At 42.8% G+C, this 14,265-nt stretch overlaps 1 protein-coding gene across 1 annotated transcript; it reads left to right on the forward strand.

The window, feature by feature from the left end:
• The first annotated feature begins 1,602 nt into the window (after positions 1-1,602).
• Positions 1,603-6,729, forward strand: MCFD2 (multiple coagulation factor deficiency 2, ER cargo receptor complex subunit). Its single transcript, XM_062490356.1, has 4 exons — positions 1,603-1,695; positions 2,457-2,608; positions 3,304-3,463; positions 4,510-6,729. Exons 1-4 carry the CDS (start codon positions 1,624-1,626, stop codon positions 4,639-4,641), a joined length of 516 nt encoding a protein of 171 aa, XP_062346340.1. The 5' UTR covers positions 1,603-1,623; the 3' UTR covers positions 4,642-6,729.
• The last annotated feature ends 7,536 nt before the right edge of the window (positions 6,730-14,265 follow it).

A 14,265-nucleotide genomic window follows, 5' to 3' on the forward strand; every position in this document is an offset into this window, starting at 1 on the left:
CCCGCCCCGGCCCGCGGGGAGTCCCCAGCGGCGCCTCCCGAGCCCTGCCGCTGGGCCCGTGGATCCTCCAGGTGCGGGGGGGCGGGGGCGGCCGGGACGCCCTGCCCGGGGGCTGCGGCCGGGGACGGCGCGTCCGTCATGGCCGCCACTCCCTGACGCCTCTCGCCTGACGCCCGGGCACGGAGCCGCGTTCCGCACCGGCGGCCGCTGTCCCGGCACCGCGGGTGTGGCCCCTCGCTCCGCGCCTGGGCGAGACGGGCCGGGAGTGCTGTTCCGCCGCCGCCGCCCTCGGAAGTCACCCGAACCCCAGGGCTCTCTGCCGGTTGATCCCCACGAGACACCCGGGCGGTGCGTGAGGAACGGGCCAAAAGCCCCCCCCCCCCCCCCCCCCCCCCAGCTCGCCGGGGCCGAGGTTTGCGACCCTGAGTGGCTGTGTAGGTGTCGAGTATGGAAACACCTGTGGTGCGAGGGGAAGCACTGAATACAGTTTATAATATAAACTGCAGTTGGCACTGGGGAGAGGGTACAGCAGTTCACACTCGAGCAGCAGGGCAGGAACCACGGTGGTCCTTTGTGGATGGGGCTAGGGACCGCCCTAAGAGTGGGAAACGCGCCTCATAGCCACCAGCTCTGCCATTGCGGTCCTATCAGGTTCTGCCCAGGATGTCACCAGTGGGACCCCTCCAATGCATCCTCTAGGAAGGAGTTCTCTGCATCAAAGGCCAGGGTTCTTGAGACCCCACAGTGCCCAGAATGGGCCAGGCTGCAAGTGGGTCATCTGGTCCAAACTTCCCCTGCTCAAGCAGGATCATCCCAGAGCACATGGCACAGGATCGCATCCAGGCAGTTCCTGAATTGATGGAGACTCCACAACATCTCAGGATAATCTGTTCCTGTGCTCAGTCACCCACACAGAGTAGGAGTTTTTGGTCATGTTCAGGTAGAATATTCTGGGCATCAGTTCCTGCCTGTTGCCCCTTGTCCTTTTGCTCAGTACCACTGAGCAGAGCTTGGCTCCATCCTCTTGGCATTCCGCCCCCCCCCCCCTTGTGCACACTGTACATATAGGTACATATATACTTGTATGCATTGATGAGGTGCCCTCTCAGTTGTCTCTTCTCGAGGCTGAACAGGCCAAACTCCCTCAGCCTTTCCTGGTAAGAGAAATGTTCCAGTTCCTTAATCTCTCTGTTACCCTCCACTGGACCCACTCAGGAGCTCCATGTCTCTCTTGTCCTGAGGAGCCCAGAACTGGGCACAGAACTCCAGATGTGCCTCACCAGGGCTGAGCAGAGGAGCAGGATCACCTCCCTCAACCTGCTGGCAGTGCTCTTCATAATGCACCCCAGGATTCCATTGGTCTCCTTGGCACAGGGCACACTGCTGGCTCATGGATGGCTTGTTGTCAACGGGCACGCGCAGCCCCGAACGCCCACCTGGACGCGCGCGCCCGGCCCCGCCCCGCGCTGGGCGTGGCCCTGCTGCACCTGCGCCGCCGCGAGGGCTCCACGTGGAGCTCCGGGGCGGTGACGTCACCCGCGAGGCGGGGCGGGGCGGGGCCGCGCGGAACGGCCAATGGCGGCGGAGCGGGCGGGGCAGCGCCAGGTCAGGGGTGATCCCGGGATGGTGCCCCGGGAATGGTGTCCAGCCCGCGCCCAGCCCGGAGCCCGCGGCACGGCGGACACCCGCCCGAGGGTACGTAGACTGGCGGCGGCGGGGCCCCTCCGCCCGCCCCGACGGCCGGTGCTGGAGCAGGGGTGCTGAGGCCTGGCGGGGGGGGCGGCGGGCCCAGCCCTATCCCGCTGCGGTGGCGCTTTCTCGGGGATCCAGCCGGGGGCGGGAGGCTGGCTGGTGGCCAGCGCCGTGCCGGTGGAACCGGGGGGGTTTCAGCCGGGGCCGGGAGAAGGCGAGGAGCGGGAGCCGGCAGCCCGTGGCTCGTGTGCCCCCGTCAGCGCGCTCCGGAGCTCTGTACCCTGCCGCTGCCCGGGAAGTGCGCACACATGGGCTCCGTGACGTCTGCCCAGCTGTGCGCCCCTCGGGGAATCGGTCTGAGCAGAGCTACTGATTAGATGGAGCGGCTTCCGTGTCGTGAGAGACCTTTGCTCCCATAGCTGCGAGGCAGGTCTGCCTGAGGCTGAGGGCATGGTTGCTTGTTTGTCTGGAAGGTGTATGAAAACCCGAGCATGGGCAAGGTGTGCGCATTAGCTGTGAGGAAAAAAAAATACGTTATCTGAAAATTATTGCATAATTCAGTAAAATAGGGACGCTCACAAAAACTCTTAATTGGAGCTCTCTGGTTCTCTGCTTGCCAAGAGTTTCCAATGCAGCAAGTTCTTATATTCTGAAACTTAGTGGGGCTGTTTCTAAGCACTGTCTAAATCTGCTGAGAAGTAGATTGCATTTTTCATCTGTTTTTTTTTTTTGGGGGGGGGTTGGGAATGTTTTCCTTTTTATAGGAGATCACAATGGCCCAAAGGACGTTTAGAACACATTTGCTATTCTGCTTTGCTGTGGCTACGTTCTTCATCTCTGCCCTAGCTGAGGAACACGTAGGAGAGAGTCAACATCCAAATATTCGCCTTGATAAGAATTTGGTACAAGATAAAGAGTACGTGTTCCATGTTCTAAAAGTGCAAACTTTACTTCATAATGATTTTCTTATCTCTAAAGTGTTACGAGAGTTGGACTTAACCCTAAGGCACCCTGTTTTCTCAGAATGTTGTATGATTGGCTAAAGCCACATATGAGACATGCTTGCTTGATAAATTTGTAGAGATACGATACCTAGAAAGATCTCTCTGGAGCCCTTAGCCCTACTTATACTATAAAAAATTTCTTATAGAAATCTTTCTTACCCATATCAGCATACTTTATACAAAATCATATTCCTAACAGGTAGAATTAGGTTCATCTTCTCATTTACTACTTCATAAATGCGAAACAATTCTAGCAGTAAATAAAACTCCCTAGAACGCTTCATGGTTGACTGGGAAAGATCTTCCTCCAGTTCCTGTGCTTTGGAAGACTGCCAAAAAGAGATTTTGGGCTCTGCTTCAGTTGTTTTGATAGCCTGCTAAGTAGACCACAAGAAATAGAAATAGCTATTTAAGGTATTAGAGCCTTCTACAGCCCCTCTAACAACCAACCTTTGTGCCCTCTTTATCTTAGTATCAAACTGTAGCTTTTAGTTGTCCAGGGTGCTTTTAGACATACAATATCTGATCAGAGACTAAATTTACTTAATTTGCTGTAAACAGAGAATTAAATATTAACTGATGGAAATGTGCATTTTGTTTTTCTTAGACACATCATGGAGCACTTGGAAGGTGTTATTGAGAAACCAGAATCTGAGATGTCTCCACAAGAATTGCAGCTCCATTACTTCAAAATGCATGATTATGATGGCAATAATTTGCTAGATGGGTTAGAGCTTGCTACTGCTATCTCACATGTCCACAAAGAGGTTGGTGTAGTTTTTTAAGGGCATATGTGTTTGAAAACACTTCTAAAAGCAGCAGAACAGTTGCAACACATCTTCATTGCAGTTACAGTTTTGCCTGAAAATGAAAATATTTTTCTTCTGATAGTTCTGGTTGAATTTATAAATTATTTGTACATTATCACAGCTTTTCATGTCACATTGCAGTTTTTAGGAAGTTTTCGTTTAAACTCTAGAATCAGGAAGGGCTCCAGAGTGAAAATCATTTTAGAGGGCTTATTTTGGCAGGTAGGGATGGGGAGAAAGAGAAATCCTCCAAAATGTGGCATGATCATATCATGTGATATGATACTGTTTTCAACTTCAGACTGTTACTGCTGTGTATACATGAACTATAAAAAAAACCCTCTTGTACAAAACTTATATTAGAAGAACCTGCTGTGGCTTGCCTCTTCCTAAACTCAATTTCTCTTGCCAGTCATTAGGAACACAATAGAAACACATTAGCTCATATTGACCTTCTGGTAGTTACAATTCAGAATAGCCTAGCTTCCTGCCAATAACCTGTGGCAAAAAATACTGAGCCAAGAACAAAATAATGACTGGCTGTTTCTTGTGCAAAGGCACCTCTTTGTGTTCCCAGAAGAGGTGTTACTAAGAATTTTATTGACTTTAAGCTACAGTGCTGAATTTTTTCACTTCTGTGTTACTGTAAGATGTTTCTGTAATGTACAGAAACTACAGTGTCTATACTACAGCAAGATGCTAATTAAGAATACATTTATTATATGATTGTTCCATCATTATACATTTTGGTATTCAGCTTTTGGAACTTCTGACCAAGAATCTTGACTGCAGAATGCTCATTCTGAAGTCCAAAGAACTTTGACTTCAAAGCTTCCACCTGATGAAATTTGATTATATTGTTATAAATGATTACATAAAACTTAGTACCAAATTAGGTACCAAACATGAACAGCTTAGTAAAAAAATAGTTGTCAGTAATCTGTCACACGTGCCACTAGATGAGAGAGACTGCTAAACTGTTCACTGTGTTTTTGTTGTTGTAGGAAGGTGGTGAGCATACCCAAGCAATGAAGGAAGAAGAGCTGATCAGTCTAATAGATGATGTCTTGAGAGATGATGACAAGAACAATGACGGATACATTGACTATGCAGAATTTGCAAAATCACTGGAATAAGGGTTTGTTTCTCCTTCTAACCACATGAAAATGTGAACCAGTATAATGTGATTCATTATTGCCTCATATCAAGCTCAGTGCTGTGAGGAGGAGAGGTGTACCAGTTCCAGCTGAATTTATTTGAAAGTTGTATGTGTCAAGAGTTTTGCTAACTTGGAGTGAGAGCCATGTTTGACTAAACATAACTACACATTTGAATTGCGAAGCGTGGAAGTGCCAGCAGTACTCACACAGGGTACAGCTGGCAAATTCCTAAGTAGCTCTGTATGAATACTAAATAGAATCATTAGCATCTAAATTTCAGGTTTTCAGTCATTGAGTTTTATAGTTCTTACTTACTTACATCTATTTAAAATTATACCCAGAAAGCAAGAAATTATTACTGCATATAGTTGTATTCCAAGGGCAAATGCCTTTACCTTCTCTGTAGTTTACAAGGAAATCTGCAGATAAGTACAGGTGGTTGAAAGAGCAGTTGTAGAGGGAAAGAGAGTGTGGGTTATGTTTGAGTTCTGCATGACACCCTATGGACTCAAACAGTCTTTGAATAAATTGAGTATTTTTAAATATATGTACTTCCTAGCATACCCTTACATATAAATACATATACATGTGTTTTTTTCAGATTTTTTGTCCTCTGCAAATTTACTTTTTATATCTTAATTTACTGCTTTTTTTTTAAATCTACCTTCCATGTTTTCTTAAGGAAATGGAAATATTTTTAATACATTTATGTGTTGTGTTAATGCTGTACAGCATTTGCTAGAGTAGCTTCTGCTATGTCATTCTGAATCATAGAATGGCCTCAGTTGGAAGGGACCTTACAGATTATTCAGTTCCAACACCCCTGCCATGGTCAGGGACACATCTCCATTAGATCAGAACCCTCTCCAGGGTTAGGGCATCTACAGCATCTTTGGGTAGTCTGTTACAGTGCTTTTCCACCCACACAGTTAAGAACTTCTTCCTAACATCTAATCTAAACCTAGCCTCTGTCACTATATACTCTTGTAAAGAGTCCCACTCCATCATTTGTGTAGGCTGCCTTCAGGTACTGGACAGCTGCTCTTAAGTCACCTCAAAGCCTTCTCTTTTCCAGACTGAACAATCCCAGTTCTCTCAGCCTTTCCTCACAGGAGAGGTGTTCCATCCCTCTAAATCCCTCTTGGTGACCTCCTCTGGACTCTCTCCAACAGGTCCCTGTCCCTCCTGTGCTGGGCCCCCAGAGCTGGGTGCTGTGTTCCAGGTGGGTCTCACCTGAGCAGAGCAGAGGGGCAGAATCCCCTCCCTCCCCTGCTGCCCACGCTGCTTTGGATGAAGCCCAGGACACATTTGGCTTTCTGGGCAGTGAGTGCACATTTCCAGCTCATGTCCAGCCTCTCACCCACCAGCACTCCCAAATCCTTCTCCCCAGGGCTGCAGTTGATCCATTCATCCCCCAGCCCTTGTTCTTACCAGGGTTGCTCCATCCAGGTGCAGCAACTTGCACTTGGTCTTGTTAAACTTCATGAGATTCCTGTGGGACCACTTCTCGAGCTTGTCTGGGTCTTTCTGGATAGCATCCTATCATTCAGAAGTGTTTTGAAGGTCACATTAACAGTAAACCAGTTAATATTAAAGCTTTTGTTCAATTGGGGTTTTACAGTATTAGCCAGCAGGAGTGAGCAAGTAATGCTGCCTTGTTAAGGTTTAAGTTCATATTCCTTGACACTTAAATTATGGTATTACTTTCAGGAAGTATTTAATCATTTGACAGTTTCAAGCTACTTTAATGTTTTCAAATTATGGCTCTAGGAATGTTTTCACTGGCTTGACTCAATATTTGATAAGTCAAACAGTTTAAGGATGTTAGAGCGGTGATGTATTGCTGTGTTATTGATGTTTGGTGACTGAAACATAATTGAAATCTTAAATTGCATTCAATGATTATTCATTAATAAAGAATCTAAATGTTAGCCTATTTCTGTAAAATGTATAAAGAGCTATTTTCTGTACAAAATTATTCTTATACAAGAGAAACACATTTGTAAAAGAAATTATTTCCTCTCTTTAAATGTTTGTGCAATGAAGCTTGACTGTTGGATTTTTTTTTTCTCGTACTAATTATTTATTTTGAAACCTTTGTGGCCAGGTTTGTGCATGCTGATAGGATACACAAGGCTGGAAATGCTAGTAAGAAATGTATCTCATTTGCTGATGTGTTTTTAAGCTCATCTCTCATACTCACAGTCATCTTAAAAGAAAATTCATTCAGTTAAAGTTTTTTTTTTTTTAAATCTCTTCTGAGGCTGAATGATCTGGATTGAATGTTGAATTGGAAAAAAGTGTAGGAAATGCTAGTGGCTAAGAGGGTAGAAAAGGTTAAGCTGCTCAGCTTTGAGCACTTAAAGCCAGTAGCCTGTAGCCCTGTCAACTCTTATATGCTTATTGCTCTTGTGGTTTAAACCCAGCTGGCAGCAAGGGACCACAGAGCCACTCATTCCCCCTGGTCAGATGGCAGAGAATCAGAAGGGAGAATCAGAAGGGCAAAAGTGAGAAAACATGGGGATTGAAATGAAGACAGTTTAATAGCTAAAGCAAAAGCCATGAGTGTAAGAAAAGCAAAATAGGGAATTCCTTCACCCCTGCACATGGGCAGTTGGGCGTGTTGGGAGAGCAAGGCTCCATCACACATAATGATTGCTTGAGAAGATAAATGCCATCACTCCAAATAGACCCTCCTCTCTTCCTTCATCCCCTTAAGCTTTCTATGCTGAGCATGACACCATATGCTCAGGAGCATCCCTTTGGTCATTTGCGGTCAGCTATCCTGGCTCTGTCCTCTCTCAGCTCCTTGTGCACCTCTCGCTGGTGTGGTGGGATGAGAGGCAGAAAACAAAGACTGTAAGCTCTGCTCAGCAATAATGAAAAATTCCCATGTTACCAGCTCTATTTTCAGCACAAATCCAAAACACAGCTCCATACTAGCTGCTGTGAAGAAAATTAACTCTTTGCCAGCCAAAATTAGCGTAATACCTTGGCTCTGAGTTTTGGGTTTATTTGAGATGAAAGGGCATAACTCTTACGCATGGTTTTCTCATCACATGCAACCACCTGTAAGTCCATTTCTATACTACTTTTGTATTCATGTGCATATTTATTAACTGCTATTGTATGTGGCAAAAGATACGGACCCATGGAAGCTTTATATTTGAAATCATGATAAACACTGGTAATATGAACATTATTTGCCAGCTATTTTAAATTTGATTTAAGGGTTCAGAAGTAAAAATAGAAAAATTATTTACTGAAAAGGGAAAACAAAATTGGCACCTTTGATATACAGGAAGAACAAAATAAAATTTCTGCTTTCCTAGAAAGAACAGTTCAAGAAAAGTTACCCAAGCTGAAACCTGCACCATCATGTCTTTACTCAGCCTCCTAAAACAAATGTACATATGTAATTAAGTACAATTAAGATAAGTGTTTTAAGAGCTGTCTAGAGAGCTTTCTCAGTTATTAAGTAGAAAAGTGCAAAATTGCTGAGAATGAGGGTGAATCAGACTTTTTTTTTTTTTTTCAAATATAACTTACTTGTGTGCTAGTTGTAGCTCAGATGATACTCCTGAATGTGTTGGCACAGACTGTATATAAATACAATATTTTCTGTTTCATATATAGAAAATATGGCCTATGCAACAGTAGTACTCATCTACAGAGCAGTTCTAGCTTTCACAGAACAGTACAATTTCCATTTTGCAGATAAATAACAGAAGGGTTGTTTGTTTTACTGACGATCATTCATATCTCTGGCAGAAACAGAAGATTAGAAGAATGCTGTTATGTGTGATCTTCACATCTTCCTAGTCCATGATCTTAAGGGATGAAGATTAGCATTTCCCATTGGAGAGAACTCATCTAGCCTTGCCTTACTGTCTACTATGTGCTCTGTCTAAAATATTTAGATTATCTGCTTTTGCCTCACAAAATATTGCAGAATCTAGCAAGTAAAGATCATACTTAAACTTGTTCTTGAAGCACTCCTATACTGAGGGGGTTTTTTTGTAATAAATCTACAACAAAGTTTGTACAGGAAAGAGAAAGATCTTAATCAGTGCCTGTCAGACTTCTGCTAATGACAGGACTGACTGCCTAGAAGCCCCCATCAAGAGTTTCACCTGCACCTTCACAACAGGCTTTATCACCTTTTTGGGTTTCTTCGTTAATCATTTATGACCTCAAAATGTGTTAGATTCATTAGGGAATGGTTAAAGGCTCGCAAATTCCAGTTTTATCTAAAGTATTTTTTAATTCTGCAATTCACAGGGGAAGGAAGAGTAATTCAGAGACAATGTCATAATCGACACAGCCACTAGGTAGCGTATGGACACTGCACATCAGTTCCCTGCAGTATGGAACAGAGCGATTCAACAACCTGCATTTCCCTAAACCATCACCAGTACTCCGACTACAGGCACAGCTTGCTCTTCTATCTTACAACACCACATTGACAGCATGACATCTGCATTTTTATTAGTTTATAGCTGTCATAAAAGTTGACTACAGATGGGACTGCTTACTGGTAATTAATTATCATTATTTAGGGAATCCAAATCGATTTGAAGTGATAGTAAAGGAACTCTCATAATTTTTGTCAGTAAAAACGATGGTGTAATAAGAATGCTTTCTAATATAAGCATCAAGCTTGGTCTGACTTCTTGACCATCTCCAGTTGCCCTGTGAGAGGGACTATGATGTATCTACAGTGGTCTCAACCAACATTAAAGAATATTGGAGGGTTTTAGTAGGAGTCTGAAGTCTTACTGCCTTTGCATTAGATAGCAGATCTTCTGTCACTGTTCTTACAAGGCAGAGGTCTGGTATGGTCTGATCAGCCATTTCTGCTTAAGGTGAAGTTTATTGCCTTTTCTCCTCCTCTCCCCCATTACATGTAAGTCTGACTGTCTGTCCATTGCAACATGAAATCACCACATAATGGTCTGAGCTTTTATTAAACTAGTTAGGGGAAGCGTCCTTGCATACCTTAGCCTGGAGTATTTATTACCACAAGGAATTTGTGTTCTAAACACTTCATTAGCAGACAGATCCTCTGTCCACAATGACTGAGATTCATTAAAAGGGAAGTTATTAATAGCTTACAGAAAGTTTCTCTTAAGTTATATTTTTCTTTCCATTCTGTCTAATAAATTCTTAAGAGCAGCCTAAATCTTAAGGCCTAATACACACTGTAATTGTCACAGCCTTCCTCAGCTGCATTGCAGCTTTGCACGTAGGTAGAGGGCAGTGTAACATACAAAAATGTTAAAAATCTGCTGCCAGACAGGACATTTTACAAGAAATCAGTGCTGCAGGGAACATAGTGTCATCTTCTGCCATCTGATCCAAGTGACTGACAGCACTCGATTTCAAGAAGGTAGATGTCAATAAACTCAGAGAATGGTAGGGGAGATCTAATAAGGGGCGATTCTAAAGGAAATTATGGACAGCTGTCAGTTCATTCAAGAATGTAAGAAACCAAGTGCAATTATGGCATTTTAGAGGAAAGTAAGGAAATTCATCAGAAGTCAGCTAATTCACAACCTTTTAATAGACCTCAGTTGTATGAGATACCTGTAAAGTAGAGACTAGTACAGCTGGTTGAGAACCTAGCGCAATACTCCTATCATTGGAAGGTGTGGAGGGGGTATAAACTGTTGCTAAAAATAAAATGGACTAGATACAACTAGCAAAACTTACCAGAAGTAAAATGAATTTTACAGGTAAGAAGAGAAAAACAAAGGGAAATTTGGACCAGTATTCTATAACGGGCAAGTGCAGAGGATGTTAAGGAAGTAGAAGAGTTCAATGCCCTTTTTCATCAATCTTACTTAAAAGACAAGAGCAACCAGAGAGTGAAATTACTTTGAAGGCAAAATTTCAGCCTAAAATATGCAAAACTTGCTTAGAGAATAACATGTCACATTACATGTCTTCCAGCTCCCTGAGCAATTTCATCCAGGAGTCTTAAAGGGAAGTTGAAGTACTAGCTAGAGATGTCACATAGCTTGAATTTATTTTATATAATTTTTTGCAAGGCCTTTTAGTGGTATTTCCTATCATATCCTCATGGGCATGCTTGTGAACTAAACTTGTGTTCTAAATGAAACTGGTGGGAAGGGGCAGGAGGTCAAGTCTGGTTGGATAATTTCATCCACAAGGTAATTCCGTCCTAACATAGCAAAATGTGCATGTTTTGTAAGGAATTCTGTGGGCCTGGTCCTGTGTAAGGTTTTATGTTTTCAATGAAGGCATAGAAGATTGAATATGAATTATGAGTATGAATCTTGCAGATGGAACAAGGAAAGATTGCTGCAGATGTTACAGATACTAAAAAAATCAGAATCTAAAATGTTCTCGATATGACTCAGAGAGATCATCTAAAATGGATGGAATACAATAATGGAAAATGTTTACACAGAAATACTCATCTGTTCTTGAAAAACTAGGTTCACAAGAGAAAATATCAGGGACTATGTTGGAACAAGCTGAGCATGAAGGGCAAAGCCCTCACATAAGGATGTCTAAAGGGTCTTAAAGACCACTGAAAAAGCCCATGTGGGCTGATTCCCATAGGTAAAGATCCATCTGGAAGACCACAACCTGTTTAGTGCACCGTATTTCAAGTAAGAGATGAAACATTTGGCAGGGGAGATCAGCAAAGATTTACAGGAGTCCAGAAAACATGAGGGAAGACTCAGGTGAAATGTGGCTTTTTTCTCTGAAGTAACAACAGAGACAGAAGGCTAATATTCTTCACCTAAAAAGCTGTTGCAAAGAATAAGTAACTAATATGTTCCTGATGGAAAGATCAGGAAGAATAAACTATTAAGAAGCATAAACCAAACAGCTTGGGAGTTTAGATTGGACAAAACTTCTGTATCAACAATAAGACGCTGCAGCTTGAGGTAACACGATTGCAACTTGGTCGTGGGATAGAAAGGTGGAGTTAATGATTTTTCCAGATTTCTTCCAGTGAAAGCCTATCTCTCAGTGAGTCAATGACTCTCTGTGTAGACTTGATTTGGGAGGAGAAGTCCCTTATGCTGGGATTCACAGCTGAGAGCTGCACATGGGATCTGAACAGAGGGAGCCTGTGCTTATCTCCAGGTCTCAGAAAAATCTTCCTCAAGATCACACAGACTGTCCCACTCTCTCTGCTGTAAGCCTTCCTCTTCTCTTTATCATCTCTGCAGACTGTCATGGAGCTAGCCATACTCCAGTTTTCAACCAATCCATCTAGATACCAGTTTTGCATCTCTTCTTCTTATCATCATAACCCATTTTCCTTCTTGAAAAGTTTCTCCTGTAAACTTACTCAGTACTTTTGCCTTCCAGTCAGGCCATTTTTCAGTCCAGAAGACAATGGCCAGCGAGAGAGTCCTGCTGCACTCAGTTCCTGTGTTATATGGCAGAGCAGTCTGCAGCCAGCAGTCTCCTGCTCAGTCCTGTCAGGGTATGATCACTGTCACTGGCATCTAGGTGCAAAACCCTTCCTAGTTTCTACTGAGCATATTCAAAATGTGACTGTCAAGAGGATTCAAGTCATTTAGGATTCAAGTCCTAGCTCCAGAGCACAGAGAGAAAAACCAAAAATCTCCAAAACAAAACAGTAAAGACTGTTAAGTCTTTAAGATGACAAAATAAATTCCTAGAACTATTTTCAGCAACTATTTTTGTGGACACTACAATATAGTGTAAGAACATCCATACTGAGTCAAGGTCCATCTAGCCCTAGATCTTGCTTCAAATAGTGGTCAATAACACATGCTGATGGAATAATAAATACAGAAAGAATGATGTCATACTTTTCCCAAATACATACAAGGCTCCAGCAATTTGTAGATCAGGAACTTGGCTTCAACAACAGTGAAACCAACTGAGGCCCAGAGCTCAGAACGATCAAGGCTTAAATGTCAAAGTCTGGGAACAATATTAACCAAACCCAAGGTCTCACAGAACATGTTCCATTCCCATTGTCAATGGTACGTGCTGGGCAGACTTTACTGTTCGCGTTGCTCTGCTATAACTTTCAGTGCAAGCTAAGGGAATCATCCAGGGAGACCGCATTAGTGCAGTGGTATAGCAGAACTGTACTGTTTGCAGATGTCACATTCTTTTTAAAGTAAGGGATGCTGAAAATAGTCCAATGAATGTTTGCCTACAGTTTTGGTCATACTTCAAGAACCATATTTAAAAATTTCCCAATTATGAGAAAGTTCTCGGCACATATTTTGCAATAAATTCTCTTTAAGAATAGAATATTATGCCTCAGAACTTACTTTGTCATAAAACCACGAACAAGCCCCAAAACACTTTTGCTGAAAAATATTGGCTTAAGTCTCATCATGTGTGGCTTGCAGCCATATTGGCACAAATCATTGCAGGTAATAATTTTTTGACCCAGTAAAAACCACTGAGATGAGTAGTCTGAACTCTGAATTCCATTCCCTTTGAAAAAAGCTTCCAGGGAGTGTGCAGAAGAGACTGCAAAGCCATGCTGTCAATTTCAGTATGGACTGCAGTGGGAATCAGGAAACATACAGGTGAGGATTTTAGACAGCAGTACCTGCAGAAAGGACCAGTCTCAGATAAGGAATATGTCTGATCAGGATACATGCGGAGTTGTTCAGAAACCTTACATTGCCACCATGAATTTATAAGCACATTGGTACTGACTAGTTGAATTAAGATCTCCACAAAGCACATAATACATGGAGGCAAGGAACACTTTCGGTAACCAAATAATTCTGTCACCAGACAGTCTAAAATTATTCAAAGGCACCATTTTTAGCCAAGACCAACAGATCTGAAATACTTTTTGAATCTCTAGGCAAATGAATTTTCAGGATGTGCCAAGCCAAAAAGTCTTTAGGAAACTCTCCAAGCAGATGAACTAATTTTTTTTTAGCCATCATCTCTCTTAAACACCTTGACCAGTTTCCTTAAACTCTTCCAAAAAATCTGTCCCAGAATAAGATTATTCCTGTGAAGTTGTAGGTGGATAGGGCTAATTTTGGCAAAGGGAGGAATAGGAATAAAGTCAAGTTTATAATGGAAACTTAAAGACATTTGATGCTTGCTGAATACTGTTCAGTGGGATCTATATAATATATGACCTTTCCATTGTAGCAAAAATATAAAGTGTTTCTATTGTCACTAAGGGAAAAGACCATTTCCTCCATATGAGGTCCTACCTAGGAGACAAAAAGACCTGTCAGGTCATGCAAGTATTTTTGCTTCCACCTATTAAAATGTTTATAGGATCCAAATTAATTTTCTAAAATTTTGGTTTGAGGATTTGTGCAGTGTATTACACCGTGCTGGCAGTGCAGAATGATGACAATTTCTGACTGCAGATGTGCCTCTACCACAGACCTTATTAAAACTGCAGCATGGCATTGATCCACCAAACTAAAGCATTAAATTAGCCATTTTTAGGTACTGTGACACAATGGCACTGCCATTACAGACCACAGCATGCTGCAAAATCCATTCTAAAAGCAGAGCTTAGTCAATGGCCAGCTGTTGTTGGCAAGCCACCCTGAACAGTTTTCCTGGGATAATGGACCCAAGCTATCTAGTTTA

This window comes from Cinclus cinclus, chromosome 3 (assembly GCF_963662255.1).
Source record: "Cinclus cinclus chromosome 3, bCinCin1.1, whole genome shotgun sequence".
NCBI lineage: Eukaryota > Metazoa > Chordata > Aves > Passeriformes > Cinclidae > Cinclus > Cinclus cinclus.

Excerpts from the sequence above, each read along its gene's own strand:
- MCFD2 (XM_062490356.1), top strand. The coding sequence starts at position 1,624 with ATGGTGCCCCGGGAATGGTGTCCAGCCCGCGCCCAGCCCGGAGCCCGC. Across the intron at positions 1,696-2,456 it reads CGGCGGACACCCGCCCGAGG|GAGATCACAATGGCCCAAAG; the intron begins GTACGTAGACTG and ends TCCTTTTTATAG. Across the intron at positions 3,464-4,509 it reads TCTCACATGTCCACAAAGAG|GAAGGTGGTGAGCATACCCA; the intron begins GTTGGTGTAGTT and ends TTGTTGTTGTAG.